This window comes from Bicyclus anynana, chromosome 4 (assembly GCF_947172395.1).
Source record: "Bicyclus anynana chromosome 4, ilBicAnyn1.1, whole genome shotgun sequence".
Classification (NCBI taxonomy): Eukaryota; Metazoa; Arthropoda; class Insecta; order Lepidoptera; family Nymphalidae; genus Bicyclus; species Bicyclus anynana.
Genome location: NC_069086.1, coordinates 13,330,191 through 13,356,302, shown reverse-complemented (window position 1 = coordinate 13,356,302; position 26,112 = coordinate 13,330,191). Strand labels below are relative to the sequence as shown.

The window sequence follows — 26,112 nt, the reverse complement described above, 5'->3', positions numbered from 1 at the left end:
TAAAAATTACGCGTGTGTGTATTGCGAGTCAAATTTATAGTTGTGTGTAGTGTATGGACACAAAATACTTAATGGTGTTAAATGTTTTCGATGTGTGAGTTTACCTCGTCCCCCTCAAAAAGTTACAGACTTTTTTTGTTGGTGAATTTGGGTGCGAACCGCGTCCAGTTATTAATGGTCTAAGAGGCCAACCATATTCTGTGGTCAAGCCATAGATATCATAGATTAAAATCAAATCATAGATTAATGATAGGATGAGGCCAACTGCCAGTGCCAAATACCAAATAAATCCAAAAAATAAACAAATAAAAGTTTCAATTTTCTATAATTAATATTGTATGAAGCCATATAATTACAAAAACTGTGTACTAATTAAAAAATCCTTTAACAAAATTTAATTTAAGATGTCGTTTTCATTTGGATCTGCTACAACGCAAACTACTGGTTTCGGTACAGCCGCTAAACGTAAATATCAACAAATACATTATTTAGTAATTTTAACGCATTTTATAGATAATAATATAATAATCAAGGAATACATTCGTTGCACACTGTACATATTTTGTGAATACAATTACATTATGTTTCATATTAATAAAAGTGAGGTTATATCTCATTGCAGCTACATTTTCATTTGGTAGTACGAACACAGCCACTACTAGTACAGCGGGGTTTGGTGGTTTTGGGACAACTACGTCGTCTGCGGGATTTGGGGCATTTGGTGCGCCAACATCTAGTGCAGGTTATTATATTTTATGCATTACTAGCCGACGCCCTGCAGCTTTACCGTTCCCGTTTTCGTGACAATACGGGGATAAAATATAGCCTATTACACTCACAAATAACGTAACTTTCTAGTGGTAAAAGAATTTTCAAAACCCATTTAATTGATTCAAAGATTACCCACTTCAAAACCACTCAAACTTTACCTATTTATTGGTATAGATAAAATGGACAAGCTTTGTTAAAGAAAAGTCTTTGTAAAGTATCTGTAACTGTCATTCTAATTCCTGCCACCAAGCATCTACGCTGTGTTGGTCTAAATTTTTTGCTTGAATCTCATAAAGAGTTGGGATGTTTGTGGTATTATCTACTTGTGCCTCAGACATGTTAAGCTGTTGGTCCTAGTCTAATCACCAAAATTGAATTGTCACTGTTACAAAATAAAGAATTATCACCTTGAGCCCACCAACCAGCATAAGAGAAGCATGGTGGGTCTAAGGGAGGCCTGGACTTGTAATGGGTGGTCAAAATAGGCTTTTAATGATAATTAATCTTATGAGCAAGCATAATTAATACTGGTGAGGGCACATTTGTGCTTCAGGTCAACGGCAAAGGATTGTTAGACATTTCTTTTATATGTACTGTAATTTGTTGCTCTGATAAAGGCATACATACTGATGTGCCAGGTGCTTGATTAATTGAAAACTAGCTGACGCCCTGCAGTTTCACCTGCCTAGTTACCATACCAGTGTGAATACGGGGACAAAATATAGCCTATGACATTTGAAAACAACAATAATGTGGTTTTCTAGTGGTAAATGAAGTCTCGATTTTTTTTCAGTAGATACAGAGATTACCCCCTACAACTGCAAACTTAATATTAGTATAGATATAGATTAAATTTTAAAAAGTCATGCTTTTTAGTCGCTATATTTTTTTCCATCAATCAATAACTTTACAAATCGTAAACAGTGTGGTGACAGGCTTAAATGTACTGTTTCAGCAAAAACCAATGGCAAAGGAGATAAATAAAATTCAATAAAAAATAAATTTCAGTGTTTTAACCTGATATTTTCAATTTCCAGCTCCTTTCGGTGGGCTTGGCACCGCAACAACCACTGCACCATCTATTTTCAGTGGGACAGGGTTTGGAGCCGCTGCTGCAAAACCAGCTTCAGGTATTTATATTATTACAAGGAACATATAAAAGCTTTATAAAAGACCCACTTTTGATATACTGGTGGATACACAGCAGGTGTAGCAAATGTTCAGCATTAGCCATTTTGGTACACACATCATCTTCTATTTTGTTTTCTGTCTTTTATTTTTTAGCAATTTTGTTTAAATGTTATGTTTTTTGCATAAAATTCATTCATTTATTCCATTGCATGAAAGAAATGTTTCAGTTGAAACAGAACCTTTTCATTTTTGGAATATATTATTAATGCATTTCTTAGTATTTTTAAGTCCTAAAATATATTAATGTCATTATAATTTAACTATGTTCAAGTAACTTATTTATGTGTATTACCATTAAACAGTGTATCTTATAAGATATTGTATGATATGTATGCTCATGACAGCTAAATTATGCTATGAAAACCTTTTTTGTTATAAACACAATATACACTGTTTAATAAAAGATATTAATGTTGCAGGATTTGGCACAGGGGCATTTGGAACCAACACCTTTGGAACTGGTACAGGCACAGCGTTTGGAGCTGGTACCTCAACGTTTGGTACTGCTGCACCAGCATTTGGCACTGCAGCACCAGCATTTGGCACTGCCGCACCAGCATTTGGCACTGCAGCACCAGCATTTGGCACTAATACGCTAGGCGGAGGCACTTTTGGCACTGGCACTGGTTTTGGATCCACATTTGGGAAACCAGCTACAACTGGTTTTGGAGGGTTTGGCACTGGACTTGGCACTGGACTTAGCACTTTTGGGCAGCAACCGCAGGTTATTTATGTTCTAGTCATGAAATTCTATTTCATAATAAGTTATTTCATTAACACTAAGTAATACACCTGGCTTGATGATATCATTAGTAATTGTCATTTCATGGGGTGTGAATGTACCCTACAATGTAGGTATCCTATGGAGGTCCCATAATCTTCATGCTCATAACCACAGATTAATCAATAATAGGCAGATAGAGCGTACGGAACACAACAGTGTCGTAGCCGCTCCTAATATAAAATTCAAAAACGAATACATTCTCGAGTCAGTATGACACAAAGCGTCGCATTAGTACCTTTCAATATTATTCAAGAAAAATGGCGTTTTATGTTTTTAAATATTTTAAAAACTGTTCACAAAAAAAAACATACATACAGCCGAACATAGAACCTCCTCCTTTTTGGAAGTCGGTTAAAAACTAAATCAAAAAGATGGAGTATTTTTTTATTGGTAATTATTGATTATTATATTAATTTACGTAATTGTTGTTAGTGTTAAATTTTGATATACAAATTATGAAAAAAGTTTGTATAGGTGGATGTTAAGGAGACGCGTGACATTTGTGTTTTTTATTGGTTTCACCATGCTGCATGGGTTTCACCATCCTGCTTTTAAAGACTAATTATATTTTTGTAACTGTGTTGTATTTATTATAGCAACTATAACCATAATGTCTATCAAACATCCACAAGTGTTTGATGGATTTTTAGGGTTTGTATGTAGTACAAAAACGGAACCCTTGCAATATCGCGCACATTTTTTTTAAATTCTTTACAAGTTAGCCCTGATGGCAAGTGTTGTTGTAATCTAAGATGGAAGCGGGCCACCTTGTTAGGAGGAGGATGAAAATCCACACCCCTTTCAGTTTCTACACGACATCGTACCGGAACCCTAAATTGCTTTGTCAGTAGGGGGGTAACTCCCACCAGCCATTTTAATGTCTGTCTGTTTTTCTCCGAATGTAGTGGACCAATCCAGTTGAAATTTGGTACACATATCAATTCTTGTGACCCAAATACAGGGATGTATCGTGAATAGATAAAATTTGAATATGGGGGGCACTTATGGGAGGTAATATGGAAAGTTGAAAAAAAAAAACTTTCACAAACTTCATTGTGTGATACATTAAATGAAAAGTCTTGACTTATCAAGACCTTTAAAAATGTATGTTTGGAATTAAAAAAATTATTAAAATAAAATCAACATTGTTCAGAACCCTCGAGTTCAATTCGCACTTGTCCAGTTTTGTAATTATGTTGTATTTATTATAGCAACAACAACAGCAGCAACAACAACCGCAAGGGCCGACGAACGCGCACGAGGCGTTGATAGCGTCCGTGTTCAACTGTTGCGTGTTTGGTGACGAGAGGGACCAAGTGCTCGCCAAGTGGAACCTGTTGCAAGCGCAGTGGGGAACTGGTATGATTTCTTACACCACTTTTGTGATTACTGTAACGGAACCCTTTTCAGATCATTTGTGTGTGCAACTACTGTGAACTGTGAATTCAAAAGATTTGAAACAATCTTGGAGTCATCATCATCATTATCATCATTATCAGCCTAATGTAACAGCTTGCTATAAGGCCAGGCCTCCCTTAAGGGAGAGGGGATCCGGAGCATACACCAATCATGCTGCTCTAATGCAGATGATCCGATATCACATAAGAACAATGGGGCTGTTCTTGGAATACTTCACAATTATTTAAAACATTGAAGTAGCGGCCTATGTTCTTGGCCAAGGTCACGTTTGGTGTTACCAAAATTCATCAAAATTGGTTACTTTTTCCTTCTGGGCCAGTTCTGCATACATGTGACTGGCTGTTGCACGTCTACACCACTTTTGTTTTAAATCTTTTTTGAGGAGCTTTATCAAAGAGTTATAACATAGAAATTTTGATTCGTCTTAATAACCCAAGTGTTCTTAGATGGCGAAGTTGAATAAAACCAACACAACAATTGTGGGACGCTATAGACTCCATTCATAGTAATTCCATTAACTATATATATATAACTAACTAAATACATTACTACAATTCACAATTAAACATAGGTATAGCCAAAATTAATCTAGTTATTCTACGTTAAATAACAAACTTCACAGCACCTTGGCCTGCTCTGATAGGAGAACAGTAAGATTTTATCATCAGCCTTTATGGCTTACTACAGGCCCAAGCCTCTTTCCTATATGAGGTCCTCATCTATAGTAACAAGTCGATAATTAAAAAAATAAAAAAAACCTGATTGCCTAAACTGCTTGCACCTAGTTAGCCTCGCGTATTTTGTATAGCGATTAAAAAATAACCTTTTTAACCGACTTCAAAAAGGAGGAGGTTCTCAATTCGGTCGGTATTTTTTTTTTTTTTTTTTTTTATGTATGTACACCGATTACTCAAAGACGCCTGGACCGATTTCAAAAATTCTTTTTTTGTTTGAAACTGTATAGTCCCCATTTGATCCCATTGCCATCATGTCCAGATCTGATGATGGAATCCTGGAGAAATTGAGGGGGAACTTTCGAAAATTATATGGGTGTCTAGTGTGTTCCTATACTGTTCCATTTAGTACTTTTAAGCACTACAATTTCATGAAGGTTTAAAATCGATCTGATGATGGAGCCATAAATCAGACGAGGGAACTCCTCGACGATTTACAGCAGTTACCTTGTGTTTGGGCTTGATTAATTTGTATTAATGAGAACTTTCCACATAGATAGGTTGTGACTGTGATGTAGGGGTTTGGTGATGAAGACCAAGGACAATTAAGGGAACTCCTTAACAGTTTACAGTATCTACCTTGTGTTTAGCCTTGATTAATTCGTATTGCTGAGAACTTTCTACCTAGATGAGTTGTGACTGTCATTAGGGGTCTGATGTATTCGTTTGAGATGAAATTTTACACTAAAAATGGAAAAATAATAAAAATTTTAATAAAAAAAATACAACCGACTTCAAAACCTAAAAACGTACCCACTAAACTAAAAAGTGAAAAATAACATCATAATATGTTCTACCTGCTGATCAGTATGAAGGCGGTGCTTAGCCGGTGTTGTCTTAATTTAAGCCATTGACAGGACCACATGAAACAACACTGTCAGCAAAATCTAAATCTATATGATATTCTCACATGGCTTGAATTAATACATCACCGGCTTAGCACCGCCTTCATACAGATCAGCAGGTAACATATTATGATGTTATTTTTCACTTTTTAGTTTAGTGGGTACGTTTTTAGGTTTTGAAGTCGGTTGTATTTTTTTTATTAAAATTTTTTTCTAATTATAGACTTTTTTAATATGGCCATGATATGACCTTTTAAAATCCCCTTGATAAGCCCTTAAATTTGATACCCATATCGCAATATTAAAAAAAAAATCACTACTAGTCTATAGCGTCTCACAGTCGTCGTGTTGGTTTTTTCAACATCACCTATCTAAGAAAACTTGAATTGTTAAGACGAATCTAAATTATGTAAATCCGTTTAGCGGTTTGGAAGATATGAAGGTAGATGGTAATAAAGAATATTTAAAACATACATACAAGATACGCGTGAAAAACACAACCCTTAAAAGCAAGCTGCTCCAATGCAGATTTTCAGTTATTAGCGTATATAGCGTCTCACAGTCGTCGTGTTGGTTTTTTCAACATCACCTATCTAAGAAAACTTGAATTGTTAAGACGAATCTAAATTATGTAAATCCGTTTAGCGGTTTGGAAGATATAAAGGTAGATGGTAATAAAAAATATTTAAAACATACATACAAGATACGCGCGAAAAACACAACCCTTAAAAGCAAGCTGCTCCAATGCAGATTTGCAGTTATTATGATGATATAACTAAAAAATGTTTACAGGTCAGGCATTCTACAGTCGTAATGCCCCACCTTTAGAGCTCAATGAACAGAATCCACTTTGTCGCTTCAAGGCTGTTGGATACTCGCGATTAGGAGGCAAAGAGGATAAAGACGGACACGTGGCCTTGCAGTTTAATAAACCAGAACAGGAAATCAAGTAAGTAAACTTTCTAAGTAAGAGTATTTAAATCTTCATGATCCTGATGATGTACCTGAGGTACCTCATGACCTGTCTCCACACAAATTTTCCGATGAACCAACAAGTTACTGTTACCCCATAAACATCTCAATCTCCAGGTCTTGCATGAGACCAAATGACATGATGAAACTTCTCGTTGACAACAATATGTTGATGGTCGTATGCTAGGCATACAGGTAACTGTTAATATTTTCATCACTTAATGTCAGAAGTTATTGTAGTCAAACACTAACTTGTTGAATAAAGAATTTTTATTGTAATGTTTTTTTTAGGACAAATCAACAATCCCTTACAGTTTCACTATCTGGCCTATTGGGGAACAAACCAAACTTGGTTGTCAATATAGACTCCATAAAGGGTGTATCTGAATCTAAAAGTCTGGTGAGTTATAGTTTTAATTTACTTTATAATGATGACTTTCAATTTATCTTTTATTCACCTCTTGGTAGAACTTCAATATAAATATAAATAATTTATGAGTAAAAACTTTCATATATTTTATTGATACAGTAAATCTTATTAAAATCTTCCATACAATATAAACACCTGTAACGATAAAATTTATAAAGCTTGCACGTCAATTGAATGAGAACTACATTTTTAAGAATAAATCTGTATTATTCACATTAACAATCATTCAACAAACAAACAAACAATAATAAATTTTCATACAAAAATTCACTGACTTCAAAATGGAGGAGGTTCTATAGTTGATTGGTATTTATTGGTTGATGGTGTACACCACCAAAGACGCCTGAACCGATTTGAAAAATTCCTTTTTATTTTTGTTTAAAAGAGTATATTTCCCATGTGGTCCCATGATGTCAGAATCTGATGATGGGATCTTGAAGAAATCGAGGGGAACTTTCAAAAATTATAGGAGTGATAGTGTGTTTGTTAAATTTTTTTACAAACTAAATACATGGTATTGCAGGTGGTGATATATGTGACAGACAAAGCGGCCAACAATGTCCACATAAGCGCGTCGGAGCTAGGTGCGTTCCTGAACGCTGGGGCGGCGCGCACCGCGTTGAACAACGCGGGCTGCTCCAGCGTCACCCCGGTCACGCGCCCCGCGCCGCAGATGTTGGAGCAATACCTGCAGACTCCACCACCCGGTGAGTGAAAGTTAATATTTATACTGTTATCGCCGCGTTGCAACGACTTGCGGTACGGGCGGCTTCAGTGTGCTCGTGGCGTTCGAGCCGTCCACATCTCTTGTTGTGTAATTCTTTATGGGTTACTTGGGATAGGCGGGGAGAGTGACTTCAGTGGAAAAGGGCGGTGTTAGATATCTGTCAAAGGCGCCTTTAACCCTACACACATCGTTCACAATTGCGTGACTTCACTCAAGGTCATTCTCTGCCATTCTAGGATCTTATTTTGGTTACAGTTTGATTTGTTAATTAAGTTGTCCTGACAAATTTTGTGAATCATTTTCGCCTTTCACCTTTGTTCGACATTAGTTTTCTTATTTTTGTAATCACTTTTGAGTCTGCTAAGAATACCTCGTATTATGTACCTCATTAATGCTCTAATTATCTTTTCCGCAAAGTTTGAACAATATGTACAAACTTATTTTGGAGAGTGATGCTCCATTTACCGTTTCAAAACATTTTTTGCTATGTATAAAGTTGGGTTTTATTTATGTATGATTGTATGTGATAAACAATGTAATGAAAATATAATGTCATATTTTTTTTTATTGTCCAAATAGGTATGGACATGAGGCTCTGGAAACAAGCTCAGGCTGACAACCCTGACCCTGACAATTACATCCCAGTACCTATCATTGGATTCACTGAGGTATGTACCTTGTATATTTTAAGATAAAGTATTAGGTTCAAAAATGAAAACCTGACTATAAAAAATTTAGAATATATAAAATAAAGAGGAAATAAACAGTTCTCTTCCGATATCAACTAAGAACTACAAACTGTCCAATATTTATTGTCTATTAAATAGACATTGTGCACTTTATGTTTCACAATAACATTTAGAGGATACCAAAATTGTATACCACTTTGCCTTCGGAAATTCGCAATACATGCACATGTAATATTTACACAGAATAACAAACACATTTTTTTTTAATCTTAACAAGCTACATCTCTCAGACTTGTTACAAAGAATATTCGATTGCTTGATTGATGTTTTGCTGATCGGGCAGAAGAATCAAAGGCCAATGTTAACTAATTTATACATAGAAAGCAAAGATTGTTTGGATATTTGCAAAATAAATAAGATTTTAGAATTTCAAAATCTATTAAAAATCTTTTATCATTATTAGATGAAAATTCATATAGTTTTAGCTTCCTCACATTAAATGTGACATTTTGCAATATATGAACTATAAATATAAACGCACAAATAACAAACATATTAGTAATCTTACGATCATTATGCACCTACGACGTCATTAAATCGTTCCATTTTGTACGGGGGGTTTTCAGGAATCCGCGGCAGAGCCGCAAATCTGACCCGTTAAATCCCTGTAGTTACGAAAGTAATGATCGCAGATACCCTGTTACTTTTACAAAAGCGCTTTACTATTAATATACTCCTAATTTATAAACAATGTATAAAACTGTCATCATCCCTATTTTGCTGCACTTAATTTTTGCCGCTCTGACCAATTATTGTATAGGACCTGCCTCGCTAAACGTTACTTTTATGTCAAAATCGACGATTTAATGCGATTATAAAAACTGTCTCTATAGTATCGATGTTAAATAGTTGTAATCGTGTTCGTCGGTTAAAGAGCTCCGTAAAAATACCTTTTTGTGTAATTGAATTGTGTAAAAAACGGGCAAAAACTTCTAGTTTAGTATAAGATATATACCAAATCTAAGCTCGTTTCCTTCAGAAAATGACCGACAATTTTGTTCGTGACTATGAATGCGATACAGGTCCTTCTATAACTGGTCTGAGGTCCTGCACCAATTGATGTGCATTGTGCAGAGTTGTAGATGCAACGCTGTTGTAGATAAAGTTCCGAGCGCGCTGTCAAACGGAGGAAGCGGCGCTGCAAGCGAGCTGGCTGAAGCGCGCCGCCGACACGCTCGCGGAGCTGCGCACGCGCCGCGCCGCCGCCGCCGCCACGCTCGCGCGCCTTAACGCGTCTTTGCACACGCTCAAACACTCGCTGCTGCAGGTGAGCTGCTCGTATTGTATTCTCTCTAATGCCTTGATCACACGTACCGAACAAACGGGCGAAGCAGTGCCCTCGGCCGAGTACTCGGTACGTATAAACATATCGACAAGTGCTCGGCCGAGCACTCGGCCGAACGAAGCGCCGAGACAGTAGCTCGGCTCCCGTTCTATGTACTAGGCCGAGTGTCCACCCTCCCGCGTCCCCGCACTGTCTCGCTCGCTCACTCGCCAGGTCTGAACATGCATTGTCTCGCCACTTGGCCGACGCCGACGGCCACATGATTATCGTCACGTCGCCGCATGCGCCTTTTCCTATGATAATTTTCGTTTAAAACAATTCCAAATAAAATAAAATATACCATGTCTGTTAGTAACAAATGGGATGTCATGTCGAAACAACTAGTAAATTTATACAGTTATATAAACTATATAAAATAAACTACAATATAAACTAAATCCGACGTTTTACTAATAGTGGAAAGAGTAATAATCGTTTTGCGGTTCATCATAATCGAATTGTAGTCTCAATTTATCTGAACTGTCTGTGCTAATTTCAAAACACGTGTGAACAACTACTCGCTTACATCACTGTCTCGGCCGAGGAACATATTACTCTCTCGCCCGTTTGCTCGGTACGTGTGATGAAGGCATTACGCTACGGACTTATCTTATGGGGCAATTCGGCAAAAACAAATTGATTTCATAAAAGTCTTTAGAATCCAGAAAAAATGTATACGGTGTATATGTGGAGCAGATCCTCTACAGTCATGTAAACCATTGTTTAATACTGAGAAGATTCTTCTTTTGCCATGCCTTCTGGAGCTCTCTGTCTTTGTCCATAAACATAGAAATAATTTGTTTAATATGGAAGACATTATGGCACGTTCTAACAGATACAAAAACAAACTTGTAGTGCCAAGGCAGAGAGTAAATATATTTTAAAATAACACATATTGTATGGCCATACGCATATACAATCATATTCCAGAGAGTTTAAAAGGGAGATAAAGGATATTACACAGTAGCAGAGTTCCTTAATGACAAATTATTTTATATCAATAAAATGTAAATGTATACTTAATGTTTGAATATGTATTACTTTGGTTTAATTTTATTTTATTATTTTTGTTATATGACTTTAATTTATGAAATGACTTTTGTTTTGTTTGGAAGTCCATGCAAGAGGCCTATGTCCAGCAGTGGACGTCCATCGGCTGACAATGATGATGATGATGAGTCTAACATATAATGTAATGTTTGTCAGGTGATCGCCCGCCAGGAGGTGGTGGGGCTGGTGGGCATAGCGCTGTGTCCCGAGGAGGAGGCCGCGCGCGCTCGGCTGCAAGAGCTGGCGTCGCAGCTTGCGGCGCCTCCACTTTACAACGTGAGTGCTAAATGTTATTGGTCCTTGGGCCCAGGAACAAAATCTATATCTTCTATACTTATAATAAATCTGTAGAGAGGTCAATTCTGTACATGAAATATATTTCCAAAATAACTATAAGGGGGTGATTAGTGATCGATACTGATGCCAAAAATGCAATCAGTTAAATTTTTGTCTGTCTGTCTGTCTGTCTGTCTGTCTGTCTGTCTGTCTGTCTGTCTGTCTGTCTGTCTGTATGTTCTTTATAGAAACAAAAACTACTCGACGGATTTTAACGAAACTTGGTACAATTATTCTTCATACTCCTGGGCAGGTTATAGTATACTTTTCATCACGCTACGATCAATAGGAGCAGAGCAATGAAGGGAAATGTTGGGAAAACATGGGGTTGTTGCAGTTAAAATTAGCGAGTAATTGCAGGGATAGAAGGTCTCCAGTTTAATTTGTAGACTTTTATTATTATTGATATCATAAACCTGCACAGTCAGTGTGGCCTTGAGACGCAACATGTACTTGGTCACTCGTCGATCGCGTGGTGCTCGTTATCGTGATAATATCAGCCCTTATCTCCAGACGGTATACATAAGTACACTGTTGGGGATGTATACAATATACGTAAATGACTGATAATATTAGACACCTGTTTTATTTATGGCTAGTTGCAAATGTTTTTATTTATACAACTTTTTTTTTAAATAGCTATTTTAGAAACTCGGTTTCCTTGGATAATTGAATAACTTCATTGTTTTTGTTCGATTTTTGTAGTATAAAATAGACTATATACTACAAAATACCATTACCATGCGAAATTGTGTATTAAAGAACCCGATGAACTCCCAATTTAAAACCTTTAAAATCTGACTCAAAATCCTAAATCAGGAGTACCTACAATGGAAAAGCCGAAAATCTCATGCAAAGATTTATACCCCGTATACTTCATTAAATTGAAAATTAATCAAAAAAGCCTTGACAATAACATTATCTAGATATGATCAGTAGTTGTAATAAATGCTTTTATACAAAATCCCCTCCCTTCCTTCCGGGTAACTCCCATAAAGTTGAGCTTAAAATTTCTAAAACCTTTGTGGTTTTGGTTGGTCTATTTCTAAACCTTTTCCAAATCTAAACATTGTAGACTTCATAGTTTTGACTCACCATCGATGAATCAGTCAGTAAGGGTGAGTGATTATTTATGTACAGATAGAATTCGAATTTATTAAGTCCATTAATTATTGTCATTAGGTAATTAGTGATTTGACATTTCACTAATTAATATATGGTTGTTACAATGTCTTTAATCAAACCCACGGTGTCTTATCAATAATTGACAGATAATAAAGATAACGTTCTGACAATTGGCTTTAATAGGATTTATCTTTACAACTTGCAAGTGAATTCGCTATTTTGTTGTCGACAATGACTTTGATATATTCAATTAAAATTAGTCATGCCAAAATAATAAAATTTTATGCACGAGATTAAAATGTTGCCTGTGGTCTAAGTTTCGTTAAGAAGAAATATATACCCTAATCTGTTGTTTAATTGTGATTAGAAATAAATCATATATAATATTTACATTGACTCATTGCACATAGGTTGCCTAGTTAAATTGCGGCCAAAACAATGAAAAATTATTAAATTTTTAACTAAAAGAATAGGCAACCTAACGTTTGCATATACTATGGGCTTCATACTCTCGATTGGTATGGAATTTGCTTAATAATTGGTGAAATACTTAAATTTTTTTTTTCAATTATTAATTAATCATATCCTGGTCTGAAATTTGTTAGGCAACCCATATGCAATACAATTGTTGACATATTAAATTCAATATAAAATATGTTTCATTAAATAAGCGACCCCGGAAGGTCGTTTTTTTTGGGGATCCTTTACTAAACACAATTGAAAAGGCGACATTAACATCTCTCTTTTGTCGCGAAACGTCTCTTTGCTTGCACGTTAGTTCTGCAAGTCAAAAATTCTGCGTCTCCTAGACTACATATATACTACCAACAATATCTCCGTTTACAGAAGCGAAATAAGTTGTACGCAGTAAAATGACCTTGGCCTGTTGCCATGTGGCACGTCGATTGTCTTTCTCCAAACGCTAACGCTTTGAAAACTAACAAAATGTATGGCAATGACAGATCTGATCGACAATTTGATTGAAGCGTTTGTAGAAAGAGAACCGACGCGTCACTTGGCTACAGGACCTCAAGTGCTTATGTAAGCTGTATACCTGCATATTATCAATAACAATAATCAGTTGAAGATTGTTTTGGGGCCGTGTAGCAATCGCCAAGTCACTTATCTACGTGTCTGGTTGGAACCGGCTGGTTAGGCGCACGTCACGCAAATGTAAATCCTCGAGACTTGATACATTTACGAAACTTTATTGCTGATATTACGTTTTGTATGTCTAATGATTGTGGGCTGAGTGTTTACTTTTGTGGCGCGTTTCCTCTTTTTAATAAGTATTAGCATTTTTTCTCAAGCTTCATGACTTTGACGCATTGCAGACTGATCGAGATCTCAATATATTGGAGTAGTATTTTATACTTAAAGAATGGGGGTGATGACTAGGATTGAATATATTGATTTTTATGATACATTCGGGTAAATTGGGTCAGTGTTAGCTAATTTATACATAAAAAGCAAAGATTGTCTGGATATTTGCAAAATAAATGAGATTATAAAATTTCAAAATCTATTAAAAATATTTTATCCTAATTAGATGAAAATTCATACAGTTTTAGCTTCCTTACATTAAATGTGTCATTTTTTAATAAATAAACTATAAACATAAACGCACAAACAACAAAGACATTAGTAATTTTGTTTGAACGCACATACAAATCTAACGATTATTACATTGCCTACGACGTCATTAGTTCGTGCCATTTTGTATGGGGCGTTTTTCAGGGATCCACGGCAGCGCCGCAAATCTGACTCTTTAAATCCCTGTAGCTCCGAAAGTAATGATCGCAAATACCCTGTTCCTTTTACAAAATTGCTTTACTATTAGTATACTCTTAATTTATACTATACAATTTAAAAAACTGTCATCATCCCTAATGAATTGGCAATTGATAGACTCACCACACTCCACAGGTCGATTCATTTTTGATCGATTAGCCGTCTAATATAATTAACATCAAATCGATATCAACGCCATTTTTCGTATTTCGTAAAGCCCATTGTTCACAATGTCAAACACACTGGTTAGTATTGATCAGTTGGCAATAAATAATAATATATGAATCGGAAATCATAATGATGTCCTAAGAATTACTAACTATAGCTGGTATTCGTGTATATCCACTAAAGTTAGTGAGCCAGCCCAGCTGGTTTTTAGACTCTCTGTTTAAGACTGTTTCTTGTTATTATTAACTACAAGTTGACCCTTGACTGTTTCACTGATATTATACGTCGATACAATCATAGATAATTTGCTATTACCTAATTTATGAGATGAACAAGTTTACTCTAAGTCGTTATAATTCTTACTTATATTTATATTCTTAGTCTAAGTCTTTATAATTTCAATGGTGTCCTTCCAAACCGAAACTCTGTAAAGCTGTTTGGCTCTGCCAAAAAGAGCTTTGTTAATTAATAAAACTTATTTATTATTATATTATTAATACATTATTATTAGTTATGTAATAAAGAATTGAAAAAACATACATACAGCCGAACGTAGAACCTCCTCCTTTTTGGAAGTCGGTTAAAAATAATCTAAACTATCAATTTAATTTTCCGTGAGTAGCTTTATTTTGATCAGACGCTCAACTTTTATATTAACGAAAATTCTTGATTCTAGTAGCTAAAAGGGTAACTAGGTAATGAAAACGTCTAGTTTATGAAAAAGACAATGTGCCAAGCAATTTGTAGGACTATGTGGCTGTTAAGTAGTATACCAAATATTAACTATTATTTAGCAATCCAACAACAGTAAAAAAACAGCTGTCTAGTAACAATTTCGTAACATATTCTGATGACCTCGTGTCATCAGTACTTGTGTCAATATCGTTATTGACAACTCCTTGTGTCAATAACGATATTGACACAAGGAGTTGTTTTAATTAAAAAATAAAAATTGTTACTTACCAGCTGTTTTTTTTTACTGTTGCATTAGTAGTTATACAACTTAACAGCCACATTGGTCTACAAATTATCTTGTTCCTACGCCCAGAAATTTTCATTACCTAGTAGCTACCTTAATCAAGAATTTTCGTAAATATAAAAATTGAGCGTCTCATGACAATTGATGAGCAATTCAAGGAAAATTAACTTGATAGTGATCATTTGTAAAAGTGTTCCCCGGTACCTGGACTATATACTTTATATTTATTAATTAATTTTCCTAGGGTCGTCTGAACGAACTGTTGTGCGCCATGCGACTTCAACGCAGCGCAAGCTCGGGCGCGTCTCATGAACGATACCATTTGGATGCAGGTAAGAATATTTTTCATTTATACTTAAGCGGAATGTGGAATGTTCATAAACAAAGAAATTAAAATGAACGTGAAAAACGCATGATTTATTTAAAATTACGAATTGTTTTTTTATAAAATAACATTCGAAAGATCTATTAAGTATACTAAAGCCATACTCAATGTGTACTGTTTACCAACAAACAAATTATAAATGAAGGTAGAAAACAGATGTCATCTCATAATTTACTTATTTTAAATTATGTATTGTTTGTTGTTTGTTTATAAAATTCTTCTTCAAAATTATTAATTGTTCCAAGATTATTAATCGATTTTATTTTATTTTCATGAATTTAAACAAGTTAACAACAAGTTAATTAAAATTATTGTTAGGTGTATCCACATCGCGTTTGGCTTTAGTATAAAAATCTTTTATCTACCCAAACGTCAATTTAGAAATAAAAAAAATATCACGATGACATGACTCGTGTCTCTACTAGAAAACTCACTTCGTATGTTTCATAAAATTCACTCCTTTTTTAATAATCCCTATTATACATACATACACACCATCACGCCTCATTCCCATAGGGGTTGGCAGGACTACGATTCTTGCATATCTCCCTTGCTTCATCCATTCTCATCAACCTTTCATACAAGGTTGTCGGTTTACCGTGCTGTTGTCCTAGCTTGTGAGAATGTCCTGAATTTGGTCCAGGTCCGTTTGCTTTCCGCTGCCAACATTTCCGTTCACACTCGCATTATAAATCCCTTTTGTTTGTTCCCGTGCTTAATCATCTCCAACCAAAATCAAATCCAATAAAATCCAACCAACAACCAAAATCAAGAAATGTATGCTACATTTCTTGATTTTGGTTGTTAGTACATACTCTCTTTTAAATCTGTCAAGAAGTTATCCATGAATAGGTTGAACAGTCATGGTGACGCAACACTTCCCTTCCGAACACCTCTTTCGAGTGGAGGAAATCAATCAGTGTACGTCCTCATTTACTCTTACACAAACACTAAAACACTCAAAGAGAGAACTATCTGATTATCTATCACCCCATACATGGACAATGTTGACCACAGTTCTTTCCACTCGGGACATAGACCTTTTCCAAAAAGCTTTTTTGTGTTTAGCTAAACATCTGTTTTGTTTAACTTGCAAGTGCGAGTTTCGAATTCAAAATACATCGTTACAGTATTGCGCTACTAATTTTCTCATACCAATCCTTTCCTAAATGATGCTTGCTTGTCCCATTATTTACATTAAACCATCAGTTTCATTAATCACCCTATCAATCACCAATGTTGCATACAGTTTATCGAAAACACAAAAGGATTCCGCAGTAATTTTTGCAGTTTTTTTTTCTCTAATTGTGTAAGTGCCGACTGCCGTAGGCTCCATAATGGGTTCCTTGGTCATTGTCGGCGTCACCGATTGTTTTAGGCGAGCGCAATAGCATCGGCGAAGGCAGCATTTTTATTACAGTCCTGCTGCCTCTTTTCCCTTATGCTACCCTAATATTATGCAACCGTTTCATAATCTACTATTATCTTATAAAATATTTTACGGAATAAAAATATTTTTACATTGGATTATTGTTTTATCAACAATAAAGAACAGGGATTAAGATTCATGCAATTATGACAAACACAACATGAATGTAGTAAAAAGCTCCCTATTGGTCCGTTAGAATAATAACTTCACCGATCGTACGCGATCACATTAGTTCGCTAAAATAGCGAAAATGTTTTAAATGCAAACATTACTAAGGTGTCAGATATTTCAAGTGTTTATTTTGCAGCAAATTTCTAGCATAGGTTAGCAATCGCAGAAATTTCGAATATTTGCGATTAAAAATACTACAAAATTAAAAAAAAATAACCGACTTTAAAAACACAATAAATAACTGTCTGAAAATCCTAAGCAGGTAGCACGTCACTTTTCGCTTTTTAGTTTTATTTTTTTGTATTTGAAGTCGGTTGAATCACTTTCTAGTGCGGGGTCGCTATTCTAACACCTTGGGACCCCAACGTCCATCGGCTCTTCGAACTATGTGCTGCCGTACCCCGCCCATTGCCACTTCAGCTTCGCGACTCGTTGACCTATGTCGGTGACTTTGGTTCTTCTGCGGATTTCATCATTTCTGATTCGATCACGCAGACATACTCCTAACATAGCTCGTTCCATCGCCCGCTTTGTGACTCTGAACCTTCTTATGAGCCCATAGTTATGGACCAAGTCTCGAGCCATAGGTCATCAGTGACAAGACAAAGTAACTCTTGCTTTTTCTATTCAAAATTTGAATTTGTAGGCGCCCAAGAAGACATGAAGCAGTTCCTATCGCTGCAACAACGTGGCATGGCCCACTTGTTGGACACCGCGCGGAAGGACCTCGCCGCCTTGAACACCATCGCGGAGGGCATGTCCCGCCTCGTCCGCGCTTAGCATAGCCTGACTGATACCGCGGATTACTCTACGCGGTTCGTCGGTTGGCTCCAGTGACTTTGACTGTGAGTGATGTACTTTCTTATTGCTCTACAACAAGCATTCAAATCTGGTTAATGTTCCATGGATTGTTAAATCATGCCATCGTGGCTCTAGTGATTATAACTATAACTGTGTATAAGTGAAATGTGCGTTCTTAATGTTCTACAACAAGCATTCAATTATAGATAATGTTCCATGGATTGTTAAATTAAGCCATTGTGGCTCTAGTGATTATAACTATAACTGTCTATAAGTGAAATGTGCGTTCTTAATGTTCTACAACAAGCATTCAATTATGGATAATGTTCCATGGATTGTTAAATTAAGCCATTGTGGCTCTAGTGATTATAACTATAACTGTCTATAAGTGAAATGTGCGTTCTTAATGTTCTACAACAAGCATTCAATTATGGATAATGTTCCATGGATTGTTAAATTAAGCCATTGTGGCTCTAGTGATTATAACTATAACTGTCTATAAGTGAAATGTGCGTTCTTAATGTTCTACAACAAGCATTCAATTCTGGTTAATGTTCCATGGATTGTTAAATTAAGCCATTGTGGCTCTAGTGATTATAACTATAACTGTCTATAAGTGAAATGTGCGTTCTTAATGTTCTACAACAAGCATTCAATTATGGATAATGTTCCATGGATTGTTAAATTAAGCCATTGTGGCTCTAGTGATTATAACTATAACTGTCTATAAGTGAAATGTGCGTTCTTAATGTTCTACAACAAGCATTCAATTATGGATAATGTTCCATGGATTGTTAAATTAAGCCATTGTGGCTCTAGTGATTATAACTATAACTGTCTATAAGTGAAATGTGCGTTCTTAATGTTCTACAACAAGCATTCAATTATGGATAATGTTCCATGGATTGTTAAATTAAGCCATTGTGGCTCTAGTGATTATAACTATAACTGTCTATAAGTGAAATGTGCGTTCTTAATGTTCTACAACAAGCATTCAATTATGGATAATGTTCCATGGATTGTTAAATTAAGCCATTGTGGCTCTAGTGATTATAACTATAACTGTCTATAAGTGAAATGTGCGTTCTTAATGTTCTACAACAAGCATTCAATTATGGATAATGTTCCATGGATTGTTAAATTAAGCCATTGTGGCTCTAGTGATTATAACTATAACTGTCTATAAGTGAAATGTGCGTTCTTAATGTTCTACAACAAGCATTCAATTATGGATAATGTTCCATGGATTGTTAAATTAAGCCATTGTGGCTCTAGTGATTATAACTATAACTGTCTATAAGTGAAATGTGCGTTCTTAATGTTCTACAACAAGCATTCAATTATGGATAATGTTCCATGGATTGTTAAATTAAGCCATTGTGGCTCTAGTGATTATAACTATAACTGTCTATAAGTGAAATGTGCGTTCTTAATGTTCTACAACAAGCATTCAATTATGGATAATGTTCCATGGATTGTTAAATTAAGCCATTGTGGCTCTAGTGATTATAACTATAACTGTGTATAAGTAAAATGTGCGTTCTTAATGTTCTACAACAAGCATTCAATTCGGGTTATCAATGTTCCATGTCAGGTTTATACGTTTATACCTTAAGTGTCGCCGCACACGGGCCTCACGTGACAGCCACAAACGCCGCTACAAGAAACATGAAGGGGCCACATAAATAGCTGAAGCGCGCGCTACTTGGTCGGTGGTCGACACTTGCGGTCGGTGGCTGCTACTTTTTGACTCACAGGTTTACTACGATAAGAGAGAGAGAGGGGTGCGGAACCGGCATCAACCGTGTGCCATATAAAATGTATGAAAACTACAGAAAATATGTCGGTAGCGGCTTTTTGTGGTTGTGGCCCGTGTGCGGGAGCCCTTAGTGACATCATATAACATGATTTTTGATAGAAATTTTTGATTATACAAATCTACGAATTTACTTCTTTCGAAATAATATTCATTCTCTCCCGAGAAATGCAACACTATTATGGATAATAATGGCAGATTGATGACGTTTTCAATGCAGTAGTCGATTTGACGTTTGCTGTCAATTGTCATGTCATAGTTGCTTTATGAGCGCCATCTTGTTATAACTCAAAAACTTGTGTTTTAATTTTATTTATTTCTTTTTATTTAGTTTGATTTATTCACTTATTTAGATTTTTAAAAAATCCTTATCTATCTATCTAATCTTAATACAAGAGTGGACCTGAAATGGATCATCTCCTTTGATATGAGTCAACTGTACAATTGTCTAAGCGTAGCTTGACTTGGTCATTATAATATATTCGTTTTGCAAACGCTGAAGTGGTTTATGCATCAGTGCCGAGTGGTTGTGCCGAGTGGTTATACGTATGCCAGTAACACAGTATGTTATTTTTATTTGCAATTATGGGGATATTCGAAAACATACTGTCTTAGGAACGATTACTATTTATCATTGAAATAAAATGTGAATAGATAAAACAAAGCCTGGGATCAGAAATTTCAAAACTGGATTTGTATTTACTGATCCCTTTATAATGTTATAAAAAATATAAATTGTATTAAAATTATAAAATCCGCGGGCTTTAGTTTTATGATTAACTAGCCGACGCCCGTTCCCGTGAGAATACGGGAATAAAACAACCTGTGTCACTAGCAAATAACGTGGCGTGTTCTAGTGGTAATATAATTTTTAAAGTCGATTCGGTAGATCCAAAGATTACCTCTACAACACCACAAACTTTACCTCTTTATAATATGAGTATACATTTATAAATAAATAATTGTATCATACTAATATGTAAAAAAAATTTTAAAGTTTGTGTGTGTATACTTCTTCTGTCACAACTGCTGAACCGATTTCTAAAAAATTTGGAATGGTGTTTTTTTCTGTATTCGTAAAAAACAGAATTTCGTGGGAACAAAGTCGCGAGCGTTCGATAGAATAGAAATAAAATTTAAAAATTGCATGTTTCTTGGTAAAGCCAACTTCAAGTAGACCAATATTATCTAGCAAGTATCCTTAATCTTAGTATCATATGTAGCATCGAAAATTCAAAGAAAAAATGTTATTTTTGTATTCTTGTTCAATAGAATGTATATGTATAGAATGTATTATTATCATTATCATACTGTAACTACGATTTATTTATTGATAAAGAGATAAACTGTTTTGGAAAATGATTATTATTGATTGCTCGTTCGATGTAATACAAGCTATTATTTTTTGTTTTGTTATAGAATTCTATGCTATGATGGGATTCAAAGTTATAATATAAAATTAGTGCTTCTGATTTTTGATTTTCTTACTTTTACATATGAGACGTATTATGTCATTTATTACACAAACAATATTCATATGTATCTTCATAAATGTTTAAATGGCTAATATTGATATCTAGTTGAAAATGATGTAATGTTATATTAAGTAGAAGTAAGTCTTAATTTGCCGAATTTCTTAATTGCATAATGAATAACAGAATTACTTTGGTATTTATCGCGAAGACTTTCGGCATTACTTGATCGATATTATTCAGTTGCAATTACATTATTAAATAATGTTGTTTTTCATTAACAAGTTTAAACAGGTGTAAAATTGTAAATTCCAATTAAACTACTTTTTCAAATAAATATTTCTTTTATTTAACAATCAACTCTTAGTACTTAAATCTAAAGGCAAGTCTGTGTGTCTCAGTACTTCAGTTTGGCAGTCCAGCCGTTTGGTACAAATTAAGTTTAAAGGTCCCTCCTCAGGTGTAAGTGATTCTGAAGATTCTGAAGAATTCTGATTCATTGTTATGTCTTGAAACCTCTCTTGGTCTTCATAAGCGAATGCTTTTTCGTTAACATCAGGCCTCAAAAGCGAGTAGTTGAAGCTGCACGAGTAATAATTTCTGTATGCGTGGTCGTACATCTGTGAATACTCCAAATAGGACATTTCGTTATTTGGAACTCTTATCGAGTAGAGGTCAAGTCTTGGATATGGGTTGATTTGTTCCATAACAGGTACGTAGCTTAGCGGTGCGCCTATTGCATCCGATTGTAGTATGGAGTTATAGGATAATTTTGATGAGGTTATACAAGGTGGACTGTATGAAAGGGGTATACGAGGTGGACTGTATGACATAGGTGATGGTTGTACGTTATCTCTCTGTGGTGATAAGTTGTCGGAAAGACGTTCGTCTGATGATATTCGCCTTATATTATCTCTCTCGTTAGTGAAGTGTTTGTAAGTCTTGACATGTTTTCTCAGACTTGATGGGTCTGTGTATCGCTTGTTGCATCCAGGGACTTTGCAGCAGTAGGGCTTGTCAACGGTGTGTGTTCGCGTGTGTTTGAAGCGGTCGCTGGAGTTTGAATACGCTTTGCCGCAACCCTGGGGACAAGGAAATGTAAAATTAATTATGGTTGATGATCTCATCTCTTAGGTTAAATTGGTATGGACATATATTGCGGAGGAAAGTCATATTACCAGATAAATGTTGAATTTGCAAGAATGACAAGAGGAGAGGAAGGAAAAAGAAGAGATGGTTGGAGTGTGTGGAAGAGGACATGAGTGTAAAAGGAGTGGATGATGAGTTGTCGAGTAAGAGAGTATAGACGAATGGAGGAGATTGACATACTTTGCCGACCCCACTTGGGTAAGGGAAAGGACATGTTGATGATGATGACCTCACCATTAATTTTTATCCGCCGTAAGAAATACGTTATACTGATATAAACATCTATTGGTCCACCTAGTAGGCGATGGACTAGCAGCGCTTTGCTGTAAAGGGTCACCTTGAGAACCCCAATGTCAATGGGCTCTTCGAACTTTGTGGAATTACAGGAGACGCTGGTTGCTTGTGGCTTAAGATCGTGGTCTTACAAGAGGTCTATGTCTAGTAGTGGAGGTCCATCAGCTGACAATGTTGTTGATGAATGCCTATGATTATTTTATATAAACAATATTTACCTCATAAGGACAAATATAAGGCTTTTCCCCAGAATGCGATCGAAGGTGTATCTTCAGGTTTTCAGCTCTGGAGAAACTCTTCTGGCATTGGTTGCATGTGTGCGGCCGCTCGTTTGTGTGTGTGCGCACGTGGACTAACATTTTGTATCTGTGGGCAAAGAGAAAATAGATTATAAACACTTTACGGTTAACACAATAATCAACAACAACATACCTGAGTAATCAACCTTTTAGATAAACAAAACAGACTTGAATATTTATAGTACCTACATATTTGAGAGAATTTGTTTTATTTACCCCATTAAAATGTGTGTTCAGTTAGTGCAATATTTAGGTAGGTAAATTAAAACGGTATTTTAAAGTTACATTAATAAAGAATAAAAACATTTAAACACAAGCGCCCCACACACATTTAAACACAAACCCCCGCAGATTCTCCAACGTAAGTAATTCCCATTCCCGTGGGAATATAAAAATAATGTATAGCCTATGTTACTCGCCGTTAACATAGCTTTTAATTGGAGAAAACAAATTAAAATATGTCCAGTAGTTTCGGAGCCTAAACATTATAACACAAACAATCAAATGTTATCTTTTTGTGATATTTAATTATTTGGACCACCATCAATAAACTAGAGTACCGCAACACATATAATTTTAATTTTTTGTGTATATTATTAAAATTACCTTGCATTAAATCCTCTTTGTGGTCTCGAACAGTCTTTCCAAGAACAGTAGAAGAGTCCATCTCTGTACGCGTGAGCATGTAGCCGCGCTACGTGAGCGGACAGTCGTGCCACGTTGGGGAACCTCGCCCCGCACCCCCTCCACCCGCAGACTCCTTCCCCGATCTCCCCTCCAGAATCGCTACCATGTTCTGGGGAAGACCCACCTCTGGAGTCTTCGTCCTCGTCCTAACATAAACAAACAAATACTTGTTATTATTTACGTTGTAGTGGACCTATATACTTTCAAAAATAAACAACTAACACCCTAGATAAAGTGTGTCTATGTTTTTTGTTGTTGGTAAAATATTGAAATCCAAAACATTTATAAAACTGGGATATTAGTTTCATTCTCAAGGAATAATGAGTTTCAAAAAACGTTTAATTTACCTAATGTTAATTATATACACTGTTTTAAAATTCTCCTCTCTCTATTTTTTACTACACATAAATAAATATTATGTTCAATCCAAAAACCTAAAATTACGCTTTTAAAATTGGTATTTTAGTTCCACGCACAAAGGATAAATAAAAAAAAATTACAATTTAAAATTAACCTACATTACATTTTCAAATTGAGATTTTAGTTTCATACCAAAATGGTAGAAAGTTTAAAAAAAATGGTAATTAAAAATAATAATTAACAGTGTTGTAAGTTTTTATAAATCGCACCTGCTTAGTAATTGGCAAAACAGTAGTCCTGGCAAAATATGGTGCAAAGCGCTCTGCCGGCATCCACCTGGGCACCCTGCATCCATCCCTTATCTCTGGCATTAGTTGTGGAAACACTAACATTGTCGGTACTCAATAATAAATATGATTTAAATATTCTCAAAGCACTGGCCACTGCGCGCTCGATGCATGTAGTGATAACTGCCGCGCGCGTCGCTTACTTATAAAACGTCTCGCTATGACAACGTACTGATAAGAAACTGAAACCCCTGCGAACCGATAGTTAATGGTTTTTAGTTTTTACCGTTCACGGAAATAACTTATCGTCCTTGTTTTGTTATTTTGATGATAATGGCTAGGATTTACGCTGTTTAAATGGTGGAAACTAGTGTATTTGATATTAGAACTGTTTTGTTCGAATATAACGCAGAGCCAAGTAGTTCTGTTATCAGAAGCCGCCTGCCGCGGCCACAGTCCAGTTTTTACCAGTCCGATATGCCTCGGTTCAATAGGTAACTGATATGAATGTGTTTATGAGAAACGACCTCTTCTTATTCGATTGGTTTACTTATAATTGTGTTATATGATTGAGTTTTGTATTGATGGTCTCATCATGTAACACAAACACAAGTAGCTAGTAAGATTTTGTATTGGATTTACCTACTACAGTCGGGATAGCCCAGTGGATATGACCTCTGCCTCCGATTCTGGAGTAGGTTTGTATCCGGTCCGGGGTATGCACCTCCAACTTTTCAGTTGTGTGTATTTTCAGAAATTAAATATCACGTGTCTTAAACGGTGAAGAAATCTGCATACCAGAGAATTTTCTTAATTCTCCGCGTGTGTGAAGTCCACCACTCCACCACCATAGTCCACCACGCTGGCCCAATCCGCATTGGGCCAGCGTGGTGGACTATTAGCCTAACCCCTCTCATTCTGAAAGTAGACTTGGCCTCACCAGTGAGCCGAATATGGATGTATAATGAAGATGTTATGATCATATAACACAAACACAACTAATAAAATTTGGTGTAGGATTTAGAATAAGCGTATTTTATAAGTTCTGTGGGTATTACCCACGTTTTATCTTGGGTTATAGATAATTAATTGGATCAATTATTTATATGATTTATCAATTTGCCTTATTGCCATAAAGAAATTAGGATTTACCTATTTATTATCTGTTATTTTTAATCTGGAAAAGCCAAGACCCGATTATCTTGTCATCCAATTATAATTTTCAGCTCCTTTGAATTTCTAGCAATCAAGATTAGTTAAGTAGGTAATGGGCTTTTAGCAAATTAAAATTTATAAAAAAATATTTTTTTAATAGTGAATCATGAATGAATAAAATGGTATACCAACCTGAGATTAGATTGAAAAAAATTCAAATGTTATTAATTCTGTGGGTGCTGTATTGTTCTCAGGTTTTAGTTCAGTTAAGAAGGTTTTGGTTTGGTATTTTTTTCATTTTCTGTAAAAGTTGACTGTTGACTACAATCTCGCCTGATGGTAAGTGATGATGCAATTTAAGATGAAATGTACCCTACCAGTTCTGAATTAAGGTATCTTGAACTTAATGTCC

General features: G+C 35.6%; 3 protein-coding genes across 3 annotated transcripts in view; 1 reads left to right on the top strand and 2 right to left on the bottom strand.

The window, feature by feature from the left end:
- LOC112054800 (anaphase-promoting complex subunit 15-like) overlaps nucleotides 1–26,112 on the bottom strand; it is a 101,136-nt gene that overhangs the window by 34,614 nt on the left and 40,410 nt on the right. The window lies entirely within an intron of this gene.
- Nucleotides 234–21,806, top strand: LOC112054792 (probable nucleoporin Nup54). Its single transcript, XM_024094687.2, has 13 exons — nucleotides 234–465; nucleotides 623–742; nucleotides 1,809–1,901; nucleotides 2,382–2,686; nucleotides 3,958–4,105; nucleotides 6,537–6,693; nucleotides 7,008–7,116; nucleotides 7,670–7,853; nucleotides 8,453–8,541; nucleotides 9,722–9,889; nucleotides 11,153–11,272; nucleotides 15,640–15,727; nucleotides 18,027–21,806. Exons 1-13 carry the CDS (start codon nucleotides 405–407, stop codon nucleotides 18,158–18,160), a joined length of 1,776 nt encoding a protein of 591 aa, XP_023950455.2. The 5' UTR covers nucleotides 234–404; the 3' UTR covers nucleotides 18,161–21,806.
- LOC112054806 (zinc finger protein GLIS2) lies at nucleotides 21,794–24,965 on the bottom strand. Its single transcript, XM_024094709.2, has 4 exons — nucleotides 24,528–24,965; nucleotides 23,818–24,044; nucleotides 23,131–23,278; nucleotides 21,794–22,551 (listed from the first exon to the last, which is right to left on the bottom strand). Exons 1-4 carry the CDS (start codon nucleotides 24,648–24,650, stop codon nucleotides 21,826–21,828), a joined length of 1,224 nt encoding a protein of 407 aa, XP_023950477.2. The 5' UTR covers nucleotides 24,651–24,965; the 3' UTR covers nucleotides 21,794–21,825.

What these genes read in the sequence shown, in the direction of transcription:
- LOC112054792 (XM_024094687.2), top strand. Translation starts at nt 405, where the DNA reads ATGTCGTTTTCATTTGGATCTGCTACAACGCAAACTACTGGTTTCGGT. An exon ending in TTTCGGTACAGCCGCTAAAC is followed by an intron (nt 466 to 622) that starts GTAAATATCAAC and finishes ATCTCATTGCAG; the next exon opens with CTACATTTTCATTTGGTAGT. An exon ending in TATCTGAATCTAAAAGTCTG is followed by an intron (nt 7,117 to 7,669) that starts GTGAGTTATAGT and finishes ATGGTATTGCAG; the next exon opens with GTGGTGATATATGTGACAGA.
- LOC112054806 (XM_024094709.2), bottom strand. Translation starts at nt 24,650, where the DNA reads ATGTTAGTGTTTCCACAACTAATGCCAGAGATAAGGGATGGATGCAGG. An exon ending in TTTTGCCAATTACTAAGCAG is followed by an intron (nt 24,045 to 24,527) that starts GTGCGATTTATA and finishes TGTTTATGTTAG; the next exon opens with GACGAGGACGAAGACTCCAG. An exon ending in CTTATATTTGTCCTTATGAG is followed by an intron (nt 22,552 to 23,130) that starts GTAAATATTGTT and finishes CCTTGTCCCCAG; the next exon opens with GGTTGCGGCAAAGCGTATTC.